Here is a 22,557-nt window from a genome sequence, read left to right as displayed (position 1 = left end):
ATTGATCATACTTCTTATTGTGTTATCTTTTATCATCTATTTTCTATCTTTTAGTTTTTATCTAATTTTGTTTATGTGTTATTTTATTTAATAAAATTTTCTTTTTATAATAAAAATATGGATATTTTTGTTCTCGTGGTATATTTTTTTTCACTCTTGCAAAATATTTTTATTATTTTTAAGATTGGATTTAATATTATCTCTGAAATTAGCATTTATTTGATTATTTTATTGATTTACTTATAATTTAGATTATCATATTGATTCTATCGTATTGAAAAATACTCAAAATCATACTAGATAGATTAAGTTTGAGTTGTGATAAAATCAATTTTTAACATATCATTATTATATTCATTGTATTGACGGTATTTATCATTTAGAGATAATTTTGGTGGTTATTTAAACCTTAGTATATTTTTTTTTCAAGTTGTTTAGTTGAAATTTTAACTATTTTATATTTTACATCACATGAATAAAGAAGAATAAATATATATTTTAGTATATGAATTTACCTTTAATTTCTTGGTTTTTGTTTAATATTTTGGTTTAATTAAACATTTTAATTTGATTTTTATTTAAATTAACACCAAATTAATTTCCTTAGTACATGAATTCATTTGAGAGTTATAATTTTAATTCAATTAATCATTAAATTTAAAATTTATAAAATTTTAAAATTAATTGAATTTGTTTAAATCCACTCAAACCTAACGAATTTACACTGAAATAATTAAATTTCGATCTAAATAAGAAAATAAAGGTCAAAACGACCTAACACAGCCCGGCCTATGATCAACGCCGCCAGTAGACATTTTGAAGGAGAGAAGTCTTGGCCCTAATCTCTCTAACCATTATTGTTAATTTATTTATTAAGACAACTTCTGCTTGGATCGGACAAATAAAATCGAAAGAGAAAGGGGAAAAATAAAAATTAGTTCGGGTAATAATGCACAAGCATCTTACCAAGGTTTACTATTTTGTTCCCTTAGATTGAGAGATACAAGTCAAGGGGCTCTGTTTTTTGATAGATGGGTATCATCTCAAATCTTAGTAGACCGGGCTTGCCCTCCTCCCATACTTCCCCACCCTCTTCTTCTTCTTCTCCTTCAGCTTCCAACAAAAGGAAATGCTCAATCTTGATGCCTTCAGTTGTGGCCCTTGTGGTCATAGCTGAAATCTCGTTTCTGGGTCGTCTTGACATGGCCAAAAACGCTGCCTTTTTCGATTCATTGCCTGAGATGTTCTACAAATCACACTCTCCTGGTGGATTTGATGGTGAAAAGTTCGCTATTGAAGCTTTGGGTGGGGGTCAGAACTTGGTCAAGGAGAGCTGTGAGGAGTGGCTTGAAAGAGAAGATGCCTTGACTTATTCAAGAGATTTTGCCAAGGATCCCATCTGGGTTTCTGGTGCTGACCAGGTTTTTTTTTTCTTTTTCCGAGGCAAAATGATAATAATAATGTGCTGTTTCAATTTTGAACCTTCAGTTTTTGAGATTTTGAATTTCTCATATTGATTTGTCCGTGAATGTGTGAGGTTATTGGTAATGGTCGTTTGCAGAATTTGACACAAACTCGACAGAAACATATATATATATATATTCCCTCCATTTCCCCCCTTATCTATAATATAAGAGATGCTAGTCCATTCTAATTTTTTTTTTTTGCATATTATTAATATTCATGGCTTCAGTGTTGTGTATAAGTGGAGTTTCTTAGTTGGCTTTGGGAGAGTTTAGTAAACCGGCTAAGTGGTTTTAGGTTCAATTATGTTTCGTTGTGTGTTGCTAACTTACTCTTCATCGTATGTAGGAGTGGAAAACTTGTGATGTGAGTTGTACGTTTGGATTTGATTCCGGTAAGAAACCTGATGCTGCCTTTGGTTTGCCTCAACAACCTGGAGTAGCTAGTGTACTGCGCTCAATGGAATCGGCTTCGTACTATTTCGAGAATAATATTGCTCAGGCACGACGGTGGGTAAGCTCAATCCATTATGACTTGGTTGCATTTGAAACAAAGATTTTGCCCTCATTATTTTGGGACTTTTATGATGCTCTGTTAAGTACTTTATTTCGTGGACGTGTAGTAGTTTTCAGGTAGGGGTCTTAGAATAAATTTGTTTTAGGAAAAGTAGAAGTTGTGCTCGGTAGGACTTAATTTGCTCTCTTTAGGGTATGCTTGGATAAGGGATTACAAGGTTGGATTTATTTCTAGAAAGATTTTCAAAATTATAAGGTGCAATTCTATTATTTGGAAAAACAAGAATTAGAATTTTCAAACAAATTCTCTCTGTAGGAGTGGAATTTGTGAAATTTCTTTACTTTTATTAAGAGATTACATTTTTTCCCCTTTCCTATGTGATTATTATTATCTTTTCTGTTCTGATTATAGAATTCATTTCAAAACATAATCTTTTAATTTTTCTTAATGCGACTAGATATTTGTTCTTTTTTACAAATCTAATGACATCCCTATTACAAATTTGCTTAATTTATTTTTAAAAATATTATTTCTAAATTATAATTATTTTATCAAATTCCAATCTTGAAATTCTGTTTCTAATTTTTTTAATCCAAATATGCTAATAAGGGTAGACCCTCTAATTGAACAAAACCATACCACTGTGGCTTCTACTAATCTCACTTTATTATTTTATTCATTAACTCCAGAATTCATCCAACAGTCCATTTTTTCTTTTACATATGATATTAAAAACCTTAAACTCTATATCGGAAAATTCTGAATGCTGGTAAGAAGTTTGGAGAGATTTAATCAATGGGGCTGATAAATGAGAATAAATTCGTGTAGGTCCACAATCCCTATTAGTTTCAACTGTTAGTAATAGGAATGAAGAATGGTGTGGTAGGGATCATTTATCTAATAAAATGACCTTTTATTCAACTACAATGATGATTGATGGATGTGGGATCATCGAACAAATGCCAATCACTCTTGAGAAGGCCATCTTTCCCGAATTTTATCCTGACTGCAAACGTTCTTTTTTTTTTTTCTATTTAGCTTCCTCTATTCAGGAGGAGAAGTATTGTTGTGGGGCAAGTCGAATTTGTCCAATATCGTGAAAAGAGATCCAATTCTTCGTCTACGAGTCCTAAGATTTCAGTCTCCCTTTGGTGAGCTGAAAGTTCTGTCTTCATTTGATGAGTTGAACTATCAATCACAATAAAATTCACAATATTTTCTTAACAAGCTATTGCCTACATTTTCGAGAATCTAGGATGCTCATGGACATGGCTATTTTTTTTTGATAGGAATATTAGGCTTCATTAAAAACCCCCTTCATGATTAATGGAACTCTGAAAAAGTTCCTTAATCAACGGAAGGAGGAAAAGAGTGCCTTGGAATTTATTAATAATAAACTTAATACAATATATTACAAAAACCTAAAACTCCTTGAAGGAAATCGAAAACCTAAATAGTTACAACCTTAAAAACAACATAAATATTAACCAATTCCAGCCTTAGCTAGAGCGTCCGCCTCTAGATTAGTTGCCCTATTAACCCATCTAATAACACCTTAACACAGTCTAAGTTTTTCAATAATATCTTTAACAATGTAAGCATAAACAACAAGACATGAAACGAAATCCCTAACCCAGTCAACTGCCACCCTGCAGTCACTCTCAATTATCAACCGATCCTTTAATCTGTGTCGTATAGTGTGAAAGAAAGATAAGCCCTTTAGGATAGATTTCAATTCCATCATAGTAGGAGGACCAGGACCTGCGGATTCCTTGTAAGAGTCAATGATTGTCCCGTTATCATCTCTCAAAACACCACCTATCCCACTTCTCTTCCAGTCAGTAGTAGTAGCAGCATCGACATTTAATTTGATGAAGCCCTTTGGGGGAGGGGACCAATTAATCACAGTTGCAATCAGTTTGGAGCTAGGAGAACATGAATCCCCTAAGGAAGGATCTGAAATAAGCAAATCCTTAGAGATCGAAACCTGTTTGTACTTAGCTAAGTACCATGAAGCTAGCCTGAATCTAGCTAAAAAGAAGAGTTCTGCTTGATCTACCTTTCCTCCTTCAAAAACAATATAATTTCTGAATTTCCAAATTGTCCATAGGACAACCCCTGGAATAAATGACCATATGGTTGAATTAATCCTCAAATCAGCCCTTGCTAGGAGAAATATTTTTGCATCAACATGAAAGACAGATTGAATGTTCCAGAACCTAATGAATTTATTCCAAATGCTCCAAACCACTGAACAAGTAAAAAATAAATGGGAGGGTGTCTCATCAAACTGCTTGCAAAAAGGACACAACAAGTCATCTATACCCATCATACCTCTTTTAACAAGAGCTGACTTCACTGCCAACTTCTGTAGAACAACTTGCCATACAAATGTCTCCACTCTTGGAGGCAGTAATCCACTCCAAACAACATTCTTCCAGAAATTAACATCTGATGAACTTGAGGTCCCTGAATAACACTGACTAACACAAGATTTCACAGTAAATACCCCATCTCCAGTGCCTTTCCAGACCAGTACGTCAGATGAATCAACCGAAAGGGAAATATTTGAAATAATTGTCATCAAATTAGACCACTGCTCATATTCCCAATCATTCAATTCCCTTCTTAAATGTATATCCCAAACCCAGCTGCCTGAGCTAAAATCACCAAACTCAGATAATTTTCCAGTTTTGTTTAAGGAAATGGAAAACAATCTCGGAAAAATGATCTTTAATGGTTGATCCATTGCCCAAACATCTTGCCAAAATCGAATGCTATCCCCATCGCCAACTTGAACAGAATAATTGCTTCTAATTTTACAGCCAGTAGGGTCTATTCTGTAATGATTGTTCACCACGGATCTCCAAATCCATGAAAATTTGGGTGTAACCTTATTGTCAAATAGCAGTAAAGAAGAGTCTAAATTGTATTTAGAACAAATCAATCTCCTCCATTCCGCATTTCTTTCATTAGCAAACCTCCAAGACCATTTTTCTAATAAAGCTCTGTTTACCTTGTCAATGTTTGGAACCCCCAATCCACCTTCGAATTTCGGTTTGCACACATTGGGCCAACCCACCCAATGAATCTTGTTCTGACCATTTCCTCCGCCCCATAAGAAGTTGTACATGATCGAATTGATTGACTTGTACACCGAAGCCGAAACTTTAAACAATGACAAATAGTATGTAGGAAGCGAGCATAAGACTGAATTAATTAAAACTAACCTCCCTGCCATAGAAAGAGAGGATGCCTTCCAACCTGCCAACTTCTTGTTGAAACTATGAACCACTGGATCCCATAGGGCAGAAGAATTTCTTTGTGCTCCCAGAGGTAGTCCTTAGTATTCTGAAGGAAAGCTATTAGTGTGTCCTTATGTTTTCCATAATATGTAGCACATACTTCTAATGTGTTTATATAATTGATAAAAGTCTGAGTTCTGCACCAAAAAACATTCAGTAAATTTTCTAGCTTCCTTTTGTAATCAAGCTGCAACACTTCTGAAAATGTTGGACATACGTGAACTCGACTATTGCCCCCCCCCTTTTTTTTCCCTGGGGAAATTTTTTGGAGTATGCCAATTGTTTCACTGGATAAGTGTTCCTACATAGCTAGACTTAAAGTGGATTCTAGCTAATGGGGAAGTTTCTGTAATATTAATTGTTTTATTTTGTTTTCCTTTTAAATTAGGGGGGGTTATGATATTGTAATGACAACTAGCCTCTCATCGGATGTTCCTGTTGGATATTTTTCTTGGGCTGAGTATGATATCATGGCACCAGTGATGCCAAAGACTGAAAAGGCCCATGCAGCTGCTTTCATTTCCAACTGTGGTGCCCGCAACTTTCGTCTGGAAGCACTTGTCGGACTTGAAAAGGCAAATATCAAGATAGATTCTTATGGTAGTTGCCATAGAAATCGTAATGGAAATGGTGAGTTTTTGTTTTCTTATGCTTTTTTATATTTAAACCAAGCATATATGGACATAAGCTCTGATATTAAACTGTTAAATGTTGTAGTTCCTAATTTGGGGAAACAGTTCAAGTCAAACCGGAATGGCTGAGAAAAATGCTGAGTTGGCTAGGGTTGTATGACTTGTAAATATTTTTTAATATCTCTCTATTTTTGAGAAACCATAATTATTATAAACATTGTGAACTGAGGAGTTTCGGGTTGATTTACTTGGGTAAGAATAAGAAATGCCGAAGGTTCCACCTGAGGGGTAGAGAACCGTTAACCTCAGACATGCAGGAAGTAATTAACTAAAAGAAATCATAGACATGAATCAGTTGTGGTTTACCGATATCATTAGTAATATTCTATGCATACATTCAGCACTGTACACATGCTGTATCTGTAGCTATACGTATTAGTTGCTTTGGACATCAATGCTAGCTTGTTATTTTAATTCGTATACATAAGTTATAGGCCCTTCAGCAAAAGATTCTGGATGTGTTTTTTTTTGGTCAAATGAGATGCTTAAAAAGTGGATTGGGGCTCAAATTTCGTCAACTAGTTGCTTGAAGTAGTTAACAAGTATATTGCATGCAAATTTTGCAGTGGACAAAGTTGAAGCTCTGAAACGCTACAAGTTTAGTTTGGCTTTTGAGAACTCCAACGAGGAGGATTACGTGACCGAAAAGTTTTTTCAGTCTCTTGTTGCAGGTATGAACATTACTTCTAATGGCACTTTAAACATCATACCCTGGTTTTGGAATAAAAATCCAGAAATAAGTTCTACCAAAAATTGGAAACTGTTCTGACAAAATTTGGAAGATTTGGATCCAGAAAATTGCGGTCCAGGTGGCAAGGAATTCATATGTGTTTTCATTTGGGATCTGAATGTTTCAACTCCACTGTTTTTGGTTTCACCATTTGATCAATGGAACCGGTAAAATTTTATAGGGACCATACCTGTTGTGGTTGGCGCTCCAAATATCGAAGACTTTGCACCGTCTCCAGATTCATTTTTACATATCAAGGAATTGGAGGATGTTCCATCAGTTGCCAACAGAATCAAGTACCTCTCAAAGAACCCGGTTGCTTATAATCAGTCACTCAGGTGTGTGGTATGCTAATTTATCAGAAAGATTTTTCTCATTGTTGACTAGTTAAACACACCCCTCTCCCCTTCTTATAACGTTTGTTGACGGTTTGAGTTCAATATTGGTTCTTCGTTTAGAATCTTGTTGACAATGCAATATGCATTATTTAGGTGGAAGTACGAAGGACCGTCTGATTCTTTCAAGGCCCTCGTGGATATGGCTGCGGTTCATTCGTCATGCCGTCTTTGCATTCATTTGGCAACAATCATCCAAGAGAAAGAAGAAAAGAGCTCCATCTTCAAGAAACGTCCTTGCAAGTGTACAAGAGGTTCAGAAACCGTTTATCATATATATGTAAGAGAGAGAGGGAGGTTTAAGATGGATTCTATTTTCTTGAGGTAGCCACCTTACACTTTGATCCTTTTTTACCACATTCTTATTGATCCTTTTTTATCCGGACCCAGTTTAATTTTCTTCAATGGGAAAGTAGTTAAAATCTTCTAGGTGTTAGATTCTTAAGCATGAGCCAAGTTGTCAATGTGTTGATAGGTAGTAATTCGATCTCCACAAATGTGGAGGTTAATTTTACTGTTTTTTTAAGTAGAAACTGGAGGAAAATCCTTAATATCTGACATTGATGATCAGGTCTGGCAATTTGACTCTTGAGGCCTTGGAGGCTGCAGCGCTTACAAAGTTCAAGTCTCTGAAACACATGCCGGTTTGGAAGCCGGAGAGACCCGAAAGCATAAGAGGAGGAGATGAACTAAAAGTATACAGAATATATCCTGTTGGCTTGACACAGAGACAAGCTTTATATTCCTTCAAGTTCAAAGGGGATTCTGATATCCGGAGTCACATTGAAAACAACCCTTGTCCAAAGTTTGAAGTCATATTTGTCTAGATTGAAGGTCCCATATTCTCACTTTACAGAATCCCGGGTTTCCGCACTTTTCTTGCGGAAAATATTTCCCGGAAGATCAAGGCAACCTCATGCAGACTTAAATTACATGCTCTTGTAAGAATATCACACACACACACACACACACACACACACACACACACATATGGAATCATTGATGAGCTGATAGGGTGGGGATGGGTACAGTTTTACCTATGGCTCAGTTAGTTTTTGGCTCCACTTTGCATCTGATCCGACCCTTGGAAGTTTTGCTTCGGAACTTCAAAGCATTAATGAAAATATTGGATAGTTGAGTTTGATTTAGGTATGTTGAAGAATCATTGTGTATAAGTTGCCCGGGAATCTCTCCCTATTGTGAATGCTTATGATCTGTGCATGTTTGTTTTAGTGAAGTGGGAGGAGCCACCAAGTCGGCCATAGTTTCGACCACCGTTGGTCGCCATTCTAACCGCCAAGCAAGAAGAGAAGAAAAATGGGCTCTCAAGGATCCCATTACATTCCCACTGTCCATCATCTCAAGTCCTCTCTCTACCACCTATGGTACCTTCACCCTAATTGCCATCAATTTTCGTCATCTTCACCTTAAATACACTCACATAAATCACCATATTCATACCCGGTGTCATACTGCCATATTACCATAAACCCAAATAACCTCCAAAATCACCATTTCCTTTAACAAAGAAATAAGTGACACAGATCCTATCATTATCACCCATAGCAACCAAGTGAAGCCCCACCTCTCGGTCAACAAAGCTTTCGACCCTCTTCATACGTCCAACACAACCATCATCATCCCGAAGCCACCAAAACACTCCAATTTGAAAACCTTTTCCTTAGACTTTCTCTAATTCAAACAACCAAACCCAAACAAAGAATAATAACAACAAAAAATGAAAAAAAAGAGAGAAGGAAGAAGACTATCCACATTCGGCTAGAGATAGTCATCAACGCTCAAAGGGTTGTCTTTTAGATCCGGACGGCGAGGAGACGCTCAATGACAAGGGGATTATCATACTTCCGTTTGAGCTCAATCTGACGGTGAACGGAGGAAATTGGAGGTCAAATATTAAAAAAAGTCTCCATCCAAGTTCGTGGGGTTGAACCAGATAAAAATGAAAATAGAAAAAGAGAGGATGCCTCTACGATTCCTATCATTTCTTCATCATGAATCCTTCTATCCTTATCCTATGCCCAATTTCTCATTGTCATTTCATATGTGGTCTGCCCTCATCAAAGCTTCATTTTGAAAGGAGCATAACAAAGTCTTGTTTGACGTGAATTTCTAAAATCATTTTTAGGTAAAAAAAATTGTTTCAATTGCAAAATTATTGTCAAACGGGTAAAAATAAAAAAAAATTACGGTAGAAACAATTGTTTTAGGGCACAAAGCTAATTTTTTAGCTTTTTCAATTTCAACTTTGCATGTAGAAACAAATTATAATTTTATCCTTACTAATGCATGAGCTCCACTTAATTATGAATTGCATTTTATTTTAATATTTTGATACTATCATCCTTAAAAAATAATTTATTACTTAATAATTTATTTTAATTACTAATGATTTTTTGTAATATTCTTTTTGACAAAACAAGTATTTAAATTATTATTTTTATAATAATTTTATATTCACATGTTAAAAAGTATTGATAATATATTTTTTCTTAATAAAAGATTTCATATATAAAAATATTATTAATGAGTTATCTTAAAATATTTTTATTATAGTTTAAATTGAAAATATTTTATATATCATAATATTAATAAGTGCAAATATAATTTAAATGCTATATTTTAAATTTACAACATAATGTTATATGAACATTTTATCTTTTCAAACTCACTTTTTAACAACAATCCCAAACAATTAAATTTTAAACTGTATTTTCTCACCACTCTTAAAAGTTTGTTTTTACAACACTTTTAAAAGTAACTTTTAAAAAGCTGCGCGAAACTGACCAAAGAATATATGAGTGAAAAATATAAAAATATAATATTAATAAAATATTAATGAATGCCTATGTGGTAGTTAAAAATAAAGTAATAAAAATATCATTTTATCACACAATTAAAGAGAAAAAGGTCAAGTGATTAAAGAATTGAATATATAAAATTTAATGATTAAATTGAAAATGTTTAAAGTAAAGTAACTAAAATAGGAGTGACAAGAAAGATTAGCTGTTCATTGTGTAATGTACGCATAAAATAAATAATAAGTAATCCATGGTGGTGGTTAAATAAAGCGCGCGAGATCTTAACCTCCACCGCGTCAGTCTCTCTCATTTCCTTCTAAACATTTGTTAAAACCAAAATATTACCTTTTCATTTTCGCGTTGCATAAACCAAGGGTTCAATTTCTTTTAGCATTTGTTTTATTCTTATTTTATCTAAAAAAAAGGGGATAGAAGAGAGATCTCTTCAATGATTTGTATTGTTTGCAGGGTGAGATTTTGATGGATGCTGTTTGAAACTGGTGTGCGATCATGGAGTCATGTAACATCTGGTCCACCAATGCCAAGCCAGACGCTTTGCATTTACTCGTTTCGTTTTACTTCGCCCTCTGTTTCCCTGTCGCCAGGTTATTGCTTGACAAACTCATTTTTCGTGTAAGTTTTTCTTTTTTCTTTTGATTCTTTCTTTCTTTCTTTGAATTTTGATTCCTACCTTTGCTTATTGTTTCAAATATTTTATTGCTCTCTTGGTTTTATAATATTTTGTTTGGCATTTATTAAGCTTAATGAAGAATAGGACATTTTATAATCCCAAAGAAATTCATCATAACAACAAAACATGCTACTAATTGGACTAAGTGGTTTTGAGGTGAAGTCAAGGAGAAAAAAATGTTTTACCAGCTTTTCCTATATTTGAAGCAATTTCAATTTTTTTAATATAATTTCTTGCAAATGTACATGGTAATAGACGACGAAGAAGAAATGAATAGCTTTGAATCTTGGTGTGGTTTATTTTAAGAAATTTTAGAATTCTTCTTGCTTTTGCCAGCTTGTAAAAACTGAATTAAGGTGGTTTTGCTTTCCATGTGAAACTACCAAAAAAAAAATCAATTTAAAGTGGCAACTGTAGTGAATGAAAGCCTTGTCACTGGCTTTTATTAGCTAATAGTCAATAAGCATGCTTCCGTGTTATGTTTGTTGTTCTGTAGTCTTGATATTTGAAATTTCTCCACTTAGTAGTTTCATTTCATAACTACTATAACATTCAAGTGCAAGTGCAAAATATAAACGATGTATAGAAAACACTATCTTTTGTTAATACAACATTTCAATTTTTATTGATGTTCCTTTAGAGGTTGTCTGTCTGGTTATTGCGTGGATCTGCTCCTTTGAGGATGGATATTAAGGCTACACAGGCAATAATTGCAAAATGCTCAGAATCTATGTGGAAGCTGACATACTTTACCACTGTTGAAACCTGGGTCCTCAAAATCACCTACTACGAGTCATGGCTTGGAGATGAAAAAGGGTACTTTAGGGGTTGGCCAAATCAAGAGTTGAAGTGAGTGAACCTATATACCTTGATACATATCCAAACTGTTGTGTTTACCGATCTCATGTACCACTTTTCCAGATTGTAATTGTCTTTGTCAATAACTGACAGAAAGTTGATGTTCCTCTTCAGTTCTAGTGCTCTATGCTTCTGATCTCTAAATTGACATTTCATGTTCTCTTCTATATGATTATTCTGTAAGAGATAATGGCCAAAGCTATTACTTTTCATTTATTTAGTGATTGAAATGCTTTGAAACTACTCTCCTACCATTAGATGAAGGGATGCATCTGCGCTCAAGTGAAAACAGCTGTTTCTTGTCTTATTTTCCTTTTGCCTTAATTCAAGAAAACAATTTTCTTTCCGTTCCTTTAAAAAAATTGTGAACTGTTCATTTTATTTCTCAATTTCCCTTTTTTACTTGAAATTAATTGAAAACAAGTTTGTATAAAGAATGGTACTCTTTCCTGTGCACCCTCTTTGTGAACCTATGGTGAATGTTTGCTCATATTATTGTATTTGAAGCAAATTTGCATCAAATATCTGAGTATTGATGTTGTCACTGTTCTTGTTTTCTGTTTTAGTTCCCTTGACCTCTCATCTAATGATACTAAATTACTAATCTCAACCTTCGCTGCTAGCAGAAAAGCCTAAGTTAAACTTGGACTTGTCATCCGTAGACAAGTTCGATCACTTGCTTTATTGTAATTTCATTTGATCTTTTATTTTGAATTGGAGGTTGTATAAGTGTTCTCATGCCCTCTTTCAGGTGAATATATTATCTATCTGTGAAGTATCATGCCACCTTTCATATGGTTTTCCCTGGATACATAACTCAACATTTAACTTGTGTTCTCTCTTTTGTTCAGGCTTTCCATAAGCCTTTTCTACATGTGCCAATGTGGGTTCTACATCTACAGCATCGTTGCACTCCTTACTTGGGAGACTCGAAGGAAGGATTTTGCAGTGATGATGTCTCATCATGTAATTACTGCTATCCTGATTGGGTACTCGTATGTTATAAGGTAACTTACCCTTTTATGTGGAAGCACATCTATCCTGTTGTTACCATATATAAGAGGCAATTATTCTTTTGGTAATCATTGTTACTTATCTCTTGGCGTCTTTTGGTATCTCATCATTGGACCATTTATCTCTAGATCGTAAAGCGGTTTTAGTATTCTGTTTGTGTTGTTTGTATTTCATTCTTCAAAATATTATTGTTTCTTTTAGTCTATACATACTAAAGTGCATTTGCTTTCTGTATGCATATATGGTATCCTAGTTAAATGTGCTACACCATTTGCAGTTCTTTGAATTTACTTTCAGCAAGCCTCTATAAGCAACACGCCACTGTATAATCTGATGGTTTTAAAAGTTGTAATTTATTGATGTCCTTTGGATCATTTATAGTTTTTTGCTGAAAATTAACCTGGAAGTTCTGCTAACTGATATTTGAAGAAGAAAGTTTATGCCTTCTTTCAAACATCATAATTGAGGATATTAATAGAACTCTTGTGAGGGAAGAACATAGTATTTAAGGATTTTAAACTTTTCCTTATAATTCTTGGTTTGATAAATTCTATGAACTTATAGATATCCAAGCATGAAGAAGATTATAATTGGCTTGTTTACAGCTTTTTCCGCATTGGTTCAATTGTCCTTGCCCTACATGATGCAAGTGATGTGTTTCTGGAAGCAGCTAAAATTTTCAAATATTCGGGAAGGGAGCTCTGTGCTAGCGTGTGCTTTGGATTGTTTGCAATCTCTTGGCTGGTGCTACGTTTAATAATCTTTCCATTTTGGGTCATCAAAAGTTCAAGGTTTGCCTTTATGTTCATGACTTGGTTTTCACTGCATGATCTGCAGACTGACTGATCATTTTGTCTACTATGGTGTGTGTGGCCTCTAACAGCATTGATCTTATGGAGTTCTTACGTCCTTCAGATCCATATCCCAAATTCTTGTACTATTTCCTGAATACTATGTTGTTGATGCTACTTGTGTTCCACGTCTACTGGTGGGTTCTCATATGCTCCATGATCATTAGACAATGGCAAAATAGAGGAAAATTAGGTGAAGACATTAGATCCGGTAAGCATCTTTTATCTATTGTTTTTGTAAATGAAGTTTATTAATTTAAACTAGTAAATATAATGATGTAGAGTTGATTTTAGTGTTTATATGTTTAGGATTGTAACATAAAAATTAGAATCTTGGAATCAGTGACGAACGTTATCCACCTGAAATCCAAATTTATTTTGATAATTTATTTTGCTATGGTGTCCACCAGTTTGATGTTACTTATATTTTTTGAAATGCAGATTCCGAGGATGAGGGTGACTAAACTGAATATGTCATAAAAATTTTGCTCATTGTGGCGCCCATGTCAAGTCGTGAGGAGATTGGTTGTTGTAGGTTTGTCTCTACAAACTCCATTGATTTCAATTTTTGATTGATTCTTTAAAAAAATGGTTGAGTATTTAAACAAATACTATTTTGTACTCGTATAAACATAAAGTTGCATGGAGTATTGTTTTTTATGCGTTATACTCGGTGTTTGAAGTAATATAATTAAATAAAATTTTGTATTATTAAATTAAGATAATATAAAAAAATTTCATGTATTTTGGTTAAATGTGTAATGTGATATATAAATTTTAATTTGTACCAACAATCAGTTAATTTATTAAGATAAAACATTATATTTAGGGATGGGCATGGGTCGACTCGGGTCAAATTTTTGGCCAACCAAATCCGACCCGAATACTATACTCCTTCACCTGAAACCCGAACTGAACCGACTTTGGAAAGATTTCACTAACTTAAACTCGATTCAATTTTTAAAGCAGAATTCAACCCAGCCAGATCTGACCATCAAGAATCCTCCCTAAAATCACGTAAAATCCAACAATTAGGATTAGGGTTCATTCAAAATAAAATAAACAAAAAAATCAACCGATTTAAATCAAAAGAAATTTAGTGTTTAAAAACTCATTCCTATATATTTATCAATTTAAAATAAAATATAACTATTTTATACTCTAAAAAAAGTCATAAATTATTAAATTTTGCAGCTACCATTCTTGACTGAATCAATATATTTGAATTTGAAATTCAAGACTTTAATTTCTAAGTTTTAGAATTTCGAACTCAATGATAAAATATTAAAAAAATAGAAGAAATAAAAAAACAAAGGAAGATGAAATAAAAGAAAAGAAATACATAAAAAAGGATAGTATTTTAGACAATGGAAACCGCTGGACACTCTAATTTACTTTTCTGAGAAACCAAACATGAAACTGAAAGATACTTGCAGGTTGAGAAAATCGCCACGAGAAACGAGGAAATTCCAACCGAGGAATACAAATCGACATAATTTTGAACTTGTTTGTCGTGAATGGAAACCCAAACAAACATCACAGCTATTCCTTTATCTTCTTTGCTGTCTTCTTTCCTTCCCCAATACACACTTCCGCCGCCCATCATGGTATTATGCAAATCCAATTCTCAGGCAACTTAAGAACCATTGTGAATTTGTCATAACGAAGGAGGGGAGATGCCATCTGCCACGTTGGATAATACGCACCCTCAGGCCCCACCACCACGCATTTTGAGGATAATTTTGATTTTAAGTTTAGTGTAAAGTATAATAATGATCACTGAACTTTTTAAATTTATATTTAGTTCTCAACTTTTAAAACTTATAATACAGTTATCCAACATTTAGTCTGTTTGCAATATGGTCCCCCGACGTTACACTGCCGTTTGTACGTTTGCAATATGGTCACTGAACTTTTCAGGCGCTTGTATTTAGGTCCCCTAACTTTTAAAACTTGCAACACATACCCCAATTTTATTATAAACCCTAAATTCCAAAATAATTCAATTATATTTTAAACCCTAAATTCTAAAATACTTTAATTTAGGGTTTAGAATGTAATTAAAATATTTTGGAATTTGGGGTTTAGAATGTAATTGAAGTATTTTGGAATTTTGAACATGAATTTGTTATTTGACAATGTTTACTTCAATATAAATTTGAGGTTTATTGCATGCACATCCAACGGTTGTCGCACTTTGAATATGAAAAGTGCACCTATCACGTTTATTGCATAAACCATTGAAGTAAAAGTAACAAGGCCAATGTCTTGTTCATAGCTGTCGCACTTTGGTATGACAATCTAATAGGTTTGGATGGAACTTGAGTATGCACATCCAATGGTTGCGAAAATAGTAAAGAGTTTTAGTTCATATGACTACAACATACATCCAAACAATAACTAAAATAAACCAAGAATATCAATTAATAACTCATTCAAAAGGAGGACTTAATAAATAAAGGGAAAGAGGTTCGGTCATAGTCACTCCAAAAGCTAAGGCGTCAAATGGGTTGTTTAAGATAGACATTAGATGCCAAATACAACGTTACCAGTTGCAAATGCATTAATGACCTGCCCTTTTAACATATAATTGCTTCTAATGCTCCATGTTTAATGTTCCTCAATAGCCAAACATGATGAGAATCTAAATCAGATAGCGGAACTAAAATCATAGGACCCCATAATTCTTGTAAATTTATGGCATGTCAGCAATAAAAGACATTGTAAAACATAGAGGACGTTGCAACAAACATATATATGCCAGAAATGAAGGTGCAAATGTGCAATGACCGGGCAACATATCAAGTAACTGCTCCAAATATACTACCCTGTCATGATGCCTTTTGAGTTGCGTGCATGCATAGTTGTCTTCTAAGCTATAATTCAATACAGATTCAACTGTAAAATTTTCAAAACATGTAAAAAAATCCAATTTGTTCACGATATATCAGTCTCATAATCAACATGAACTTATTAAAAAGAATACGAGCTCACAGACGCCGAAAACCACAGGTCGGATCAATACAATTCCCAATAAACTAGTACCAACAGTCTCTCGGATTGAGCCTGGCGATTTCACTATATCGATACTCACAACCAATTCCTGATTTAAAGAAAAACCAAACAAAACAACAACAATAAAACCCTATTCCCATATACAATGGGGTAAGGGAGAGGTAGGGTAGTAGGCTGCCCCCAACGCCAAGTTGAGAGCAGCTTCATTGGAAGACCTCCGACAGTCAAAAAATTAAAATATAGATAAAATGAAATGCATGTATAAATAAAATAAATACATAGTTGAACAGTCTTCATATGCAGTCATCATATGCGCGTCTGTAATGGGAAGTAATCCCTGCAAATAAATCTCTACGTAAAAATCTCTGCATGTAGATAGAAACGTAAGACCCGTCTAAATTTAAAGGAGGAAACATGAAGAGAAGGATACACAGAAGTCAACGATAGCAAGCTACGAGAAGGAACAAAGCCAAATGGGTTAAAACCTCTACTAAGGCAACCCTACTCTGCTACCCTAGTTCTAAGCCTTCATAAATTCCAATGTCAGAAACGTATAAAAAGTAGAAGTCATGGAAATTACTACAAAGGCATTAAAAGAAGACATATATGATACACCCTATGGATGTGACCTGCACTACTCGGCTACCCTGGTCTTAAGTCTCCATACTTTCTTATCAGAGGTCATGTCTTCGGTAAAGACTAATCCATCAAATCAGAACTCAAACAGTCTTCCCACTTCCGCCTTGGTCATCCTCTCCTTCTGGCACCGTCAACTGTAATCGACTCTACCTTCCTGACCGCATCCGATGGTTGTCGCCTAAGGACATGCCCAAACCACCGTAGTCTTCATTCCTTCAATTTTTCGGATACATGCACCACCCCCAAGGACATCCTAATAGCAGAGTTTGGTGTCATGTCCCACAGAGTCCTACCACATACCCATCGAAGTATATTCATTTATGCGGCCTCCATCATCCTTACGTGATACTTCTTGATTGCCAAACATTCTATCCATACAACAGCGCTGGTCTTATTGGCATTTATAAAATTTTCCCTTAAGTTTTAGAGGCACCTTTTGTCACAAAAAACTCCAGTAGCAGCCCTCCACTTTAGCCATCCCGCTTTATACGGTGTGTAACGTCATCATCTACACCCCCATCTTTATGTATCATACCCTAGGTACTTGAAATAATCCTTTGAGAGGAGAACGTGTCATTCTATGCATACTTCTACATCTTCATTGTTTTGGTTCCCACTGAAGTTTGAACATAAATACTCTGTTGTTTCAATATTGATCCTTAGACCTTTTTCTTCCAAAGCAGTCTTCCAGGTAGCCAGTCTACTATTCAGCTCAGTTTTTGTTTCTGCAACTAGGACCCTTTTTCACTTCTATTATGATGGAATGAATATCTTTTATAAGGAGTACTAAAAGTTTTGATTAAGAAGAAAGAAAGAAAATTAGATGGTTTTGGTTCAAAACTAACACTGAATATCCAGATCCTTGACATGCAGTTTCAGAAAAATAAAAATTTCAACAAAAAACACACAATGCGAGATGAAAATGGGAAAGTGCGAAAGACGAAAAACTTACTTCTAGATAGCCCAAAAGAGAAAATAAATACCTTCTTGCAAGTAAGGGAAGAGGCTAAGAAATAAACGCAATCGGTGTTGCATTCCAGTAATTCTTCCTCCATTTTTTCTTTGTAAATAAAAAGCTGAAAGAAAGAGCACTACTTGACTTTACAATTTTACATGGCGGAAAACTGAAGAACAAAAACCAAAAGAAAGTGCATGTGAGCGAAAAAGACTGAGAGGTGAAGGCACTGTTTGGGATTTCATTATATTTGACCATCTGTTGAAAAATCTTTAACCACAAGGATTAAACGAATAAATTATTATATGTTATTTATACAAAATAATTCCAGCACTTTCAACAATGATACTTAGTTCATCTTAGTAGTATTTGTCAACTCTATTTCTAACCCCATTTTTTCTCACAAGCATTTCATCGAACATCTATGCTTCACCTGAGATGACCTGTATCTAACATTACACCTTGAATCGTTGATGGTCCCGATAGTCCCTTGGTCGGGTCTTCTCTCAATGAACCCTTATTCAAGTCAACACCTCCACAAAATTCAAAGTAAGATTAGAATTTCCAATGTATCTCCGACTGAAAAGTTACGCTGAAATGAGAAGAGAGAAGCGAAAAAGGAAATTCCAGATCGAAAAGGAATTTAGGGTTTAAAATAAAATTGAGGAATATGATGCAAGTTTTAAAAGTTGGGGGACCTAAATGCAGGCGCCTGAAAAGTTCAATGACCATATTGCAAACGTACTTGCAAATGAACTAAATGTTGGAGGACTATATTGCAAGCTTTAGAAAAGTTCAGTGATCATTACTATACTTTACCCTAAACTTAATTATGTACACATCAACTCAAATTTCAAGTCAAATTATTATTAAGGTAAAATACACCGTTTCCCAATAAATTTTACTATTTCTCTTATTTTATTTGTTGTATTTTTATTTTTTAAAATTTATTTTTTTGAATTTTCTATTTTGATCATTTTGAATTATATTATTAATTATTTTTACATGAGATGATATGTTTTTATTATTATTTAATATAAAAATAATTTAAAATATAAAATAAAATAGAAAGGTGGCCGAAAGCCATGTAGGTCATTGTCGACCGTCGTAGATTATGATCGTTCAATCACAAATTTCATCGGTCAGTTCGCTTCAACCCCTGAATTTGACTCCAGTGTTTATTTCATTGAAAAATATCTCAAAACTCGTGAATCTAAATTGAAATATTTTGATTTTCTCACTTTAGATATTCAATTCATGGACCTTAGAGCAAGTTCTGACAAAATGGAGATCAGATTTAGACTCAGGGCGTCGAGACGAAACGACCATGAAATTTAGGATCAAAGGATCACCACCTATGGCGATCGACGACAGCTAACAGTTGCGTCCGACTATCTTATGTTTTTATTTTATATTTTAAATTATTTTATATTTAATAATAATAAAATATATTGTCATACAAAAATAATAATAAAATATTTAGAGTGATCAAAACAAGAACTATTTAAAAGTTCAGTGAATAAATTAAAAAAAAGTAAAATAAATATAATATGAGATATAATAAAATTAAGTAAGGAATGATGTAATTTATTCTTATTATTATTATTATTATTATTTTGCCTTAAATGAAAAATCAACACTAATTTTTGGGTTAAGTTATAATCGAGTATGAGTAGATTAGTGAGTTGGCTGATAGGTAAATGGGTTTGGATAATTGAGTATGTTATAATTGGGTTGGGTAAGTAATTTGGATAATTGACGTTGTTGGACCTCCTAGTATAAAATTTTAAAACGTAATTGGGTTTGATGGGCTTATTTGATAGATTTTTCAATATAAATATATTTTTATCTATTCAATATATATATATATATATTATTTTGGATTGATGTAGGATTTTTGTGGGCTTTATTCACGGGCCTGTGGAAATTGGACTATTAAGTAACAACATGACAAGCTTCCCCATGCTTCACAAAATCCTTGGCCTCATTGGTGTTGTAGCATGCTCTTATTTATGGTATTTTTATATTAAAAATCCACATTAATTGTTTTTTGAAAAACACCCTTACTAGATTTGTTAGAAAAATAACCATCAAACTACACATGTAAGATTATCTCACGTCCGATAAAATTCAAACTTACTTTAATTGATTTATATTCACAAAAAAGCAAACATTTATTAATTTTATGATCCGAATAAATTTGGTAAGAAATTAAATGATTTGAATCCAAATAGCAATGCATCTCATATTTTTTTTTTGAAATTTGCATCTCATATTTTATATTTCTATTTGTTGTAACCATACTTTTATATATATAATATTAGAGGTATCTTTTGATATATATTGATTATAGGCCGCTATCAAATTAATCATCACAAACAAAAATTTAGGGTCTTCTTGTTTCATGTAATTTTTTTTTCGAAAAACATTTTTCTCATTTTTCAATGTTTGGTTGGAAGAATGCGGGTTGGTCAATGTAAAATATTTTTCTGGTCAACATAATTTCATTTATATTTTCTGGAAAATGACTCACAATCTGGTTTGTCGAAAGTCATTTTTCGAACGTTTCACTTTAAAGCTTAAATACTCAAAATAATATTATTTTATATATTTAATATTAATATAATACTTTAGTATCATTTTAACTGTAACACCATAAATTTTGGGCTAGTAATTTCAAGTTTACCTGAGAGGTATGTGGACCACGTGTAGTTCGTAATTAAAGTCGTTTGGCCCAGTGGAGGCTTAATTGAATGTGAATTGGGCCCGATTGGCCATAAAAATGAGATTTTTGCATATAAGGTAAAATATGAGGGACCAAAAGTGTAATTAAGGTTGTAATGCCTTAATCCAATATGACCTAAAGATCAATGGATTAAAATGTCACACAATACCATCAAAGTGGCTAAACCAAAAATTTTCTTTTAAAATCTGGTTATAAATTATCGAAATCATCTGATAAAAATCCATCTATGGTAAATAAAATAAAACATAGTAATAAGTTTACAAGAATGGAGGAACTCCCAAAATATCCAAAATAATATGATATTGAGTTTAAATAAAAAATAATTACGACTGAATACAAAAGGTTCCATAAATTGTACATGCCCTCTAAGGATAACTCAAGACGTACTCTAAATGCCTCGGTTGATCTTGAACTGATGTCGACGATAATGCTCTGCTACTGGTCACCTAGGAACCTACACACGAAAACACATTTTGAATGCTAATTTATGAGCTCAGTGCCACACCAATAACTGCACTATAGTATAGGCATTCACTAGATGAACATGCAAGTGGCATAAGTATATGAATATGGGAACTACTGTATGAACTACTAGTAGGCATCATGGTGCAGGTGAGGGTTATGTATCTCAGAGCTTACGTACCCCTCTATCCTTTTTGAAATATCCTCGGGCATCTGAGGTGAGATTTGAAAATGCATCGGAAATGTACACTCGACCAACTTACTCTATCAAGTCTTGGGACATCTGCGCCCAGTCGACTTCTAAAGTGCCTTGGCACTGACTAGGATATCCAATTAAGTATCGTATTTGCTAAAGAGACTCGAGTGTCCTAGCTATTTTTCGAGTGTAAAAAAAGGCTAGTTTTATGTATTCCTAACTGCTATTGTTTTTAGTTATTTTAAAGTTAATTATTATTCTCACTTATAGTTTTATCTATTGATATTTTGATGTTATTGGGCCCCTCAAGTCTAATCTCTTAATCATTGGATTATTTATCTAAAACTGACTGATGGTATTGATATTGACCCTTCAATATCAATAATGATCCTTGAGTATCGATACCCACCTCTTGGTAGCGATACTGACTGCCTATACTACACTGATAAGATAGGGTGATATCGATACTCCTGGCTGAGTATTGATATTCTAACATTGGGGTATCAATATTAACATGAGTATCGATACCAAAATTAAGTTTGATATTTTAAAAAATACCTCAGAATCAATACTACTACGGGGAGTATCGATACTCTACCCTTGGTATCGATACTCTCTTAAGTACCAATACCAAAAATATATTTGGAATCTGATTTGTACCCCGTATCGATACCACAATGTGCGTATCGAAATTGGACCTACAATATCGATACTCTCTAAATGAGTATCGATACTCTCTAAATGAGTATCGATACTCCCTTCCCCAAATTCTCTTATTTTTACCCTAGTTGAAGAACAATATCGGTACTGTTATTCCAATATCGATACTTGTGCCAAAAAATATCCTATTTTGGGCATAAAAAATGCTATCTTTCTACCCCCAAAGTCCATACTGAGATTCCCAACTAGTATTTAAGCTTTATTTATGATTAAAGGGATCATAAAATACCTTTTTAACATGTTAAAACATCAAAAGATGCAAGCTACCATGAACATGCTTCATAACTCATGTAACCTACCAAAACATACCTAATGATCTACATGTGGTAGAGTAGAGTTAGAAGTGTGTTACCTTGAAAGTATAGATTGCTAGAAACACCTAAGGTTCAACCAAGAGTAAGCTTCTCATTCCTTTTAGCTTTGGAGCTTTCTCCAACTTATCTCACTAAGCAAGAAATCAACACAAATGTTACTAACGCTGTTGGGAAG

The 22,557-nt window shown here is 33.8% G+C and overlaps 2 protein-coding genes across 2 annotated transcripts; both read left to right on the top strand.

Annotated features, from left to right (window-relative positions):
• The first annotated feature begins 943 nt into the window (after positions 1-943).
• Positions 944-8,244, top strand: LOC120122112 (glycoprotein 3-alpha-L-fucosyltransferase A-like). The gene is made up of 7 exons (XM_039141350.1): positions 944-1,421; positions 1,813-1,973; positions 5,674-5,915; positions 6,544-6,648; positions 6,889-7,045; positions 7,199-7,426; positions 7,674-8,244. Exons 1-7 carry the CDS (start codon positions 1,032-1,034, stop codon positions 7,927-7,929), a joined length of 1,539 nt encoding a protein of 512 aa, XP_038997281.1. The 5' UTR covers positions 944-1,031; the 3' UTR covers positions 7,930-8,244.
• A 2,187-nt stretch (positions 8,245-10,431) lies between these two features.
• Positions 10,432-13,860, top strand: LOC120122108 (LAG1 longevity assurance homolog 2-like). Its single transcript, XM_039141347.1, has 6 exons — positions 10,432-10,554; positions 11,253-11,461; positions 12,322-12,477; positions 13,090-13,275; positions 13,368-13,546; positions 13,777-13,860. The coding sequence occupies exons 1-6, from the start codon at positions 10,432-10,434 to the stop codon at positions 13,797-13,799; spliced, it is 876 nt and encodes a 291-aa protein (XP_038997278.1). The 3' UTR covers positions 13,800-13,860.
• The last annotated feature ends 8,697 nt before the right edge of the window (positions 13,861-22,557 follow it).

Source organism: Hibiscus syriacus, unplaced genomic scaffold (genome assembly GCF_006381635.1).
Source record: "Hibiscus syriacus cultivar Baekdansim isolate YM2019G1 unplaced genomic scaffold, ASM638163v2 tig00110384_pilon, whole genome shotgun sequence".
NCBI lineage: Eukaryota > Viridiplantae > Streptophyta > Magnoliopsida > Malvales > Malvaceae > Hibiscus > Hibiscus syriacus.
The sequence above is the reverse complement of the archived record's forward strand: the minus strand, read 5'-3'. Positions and strand labels throughout refer to the sequence as shown.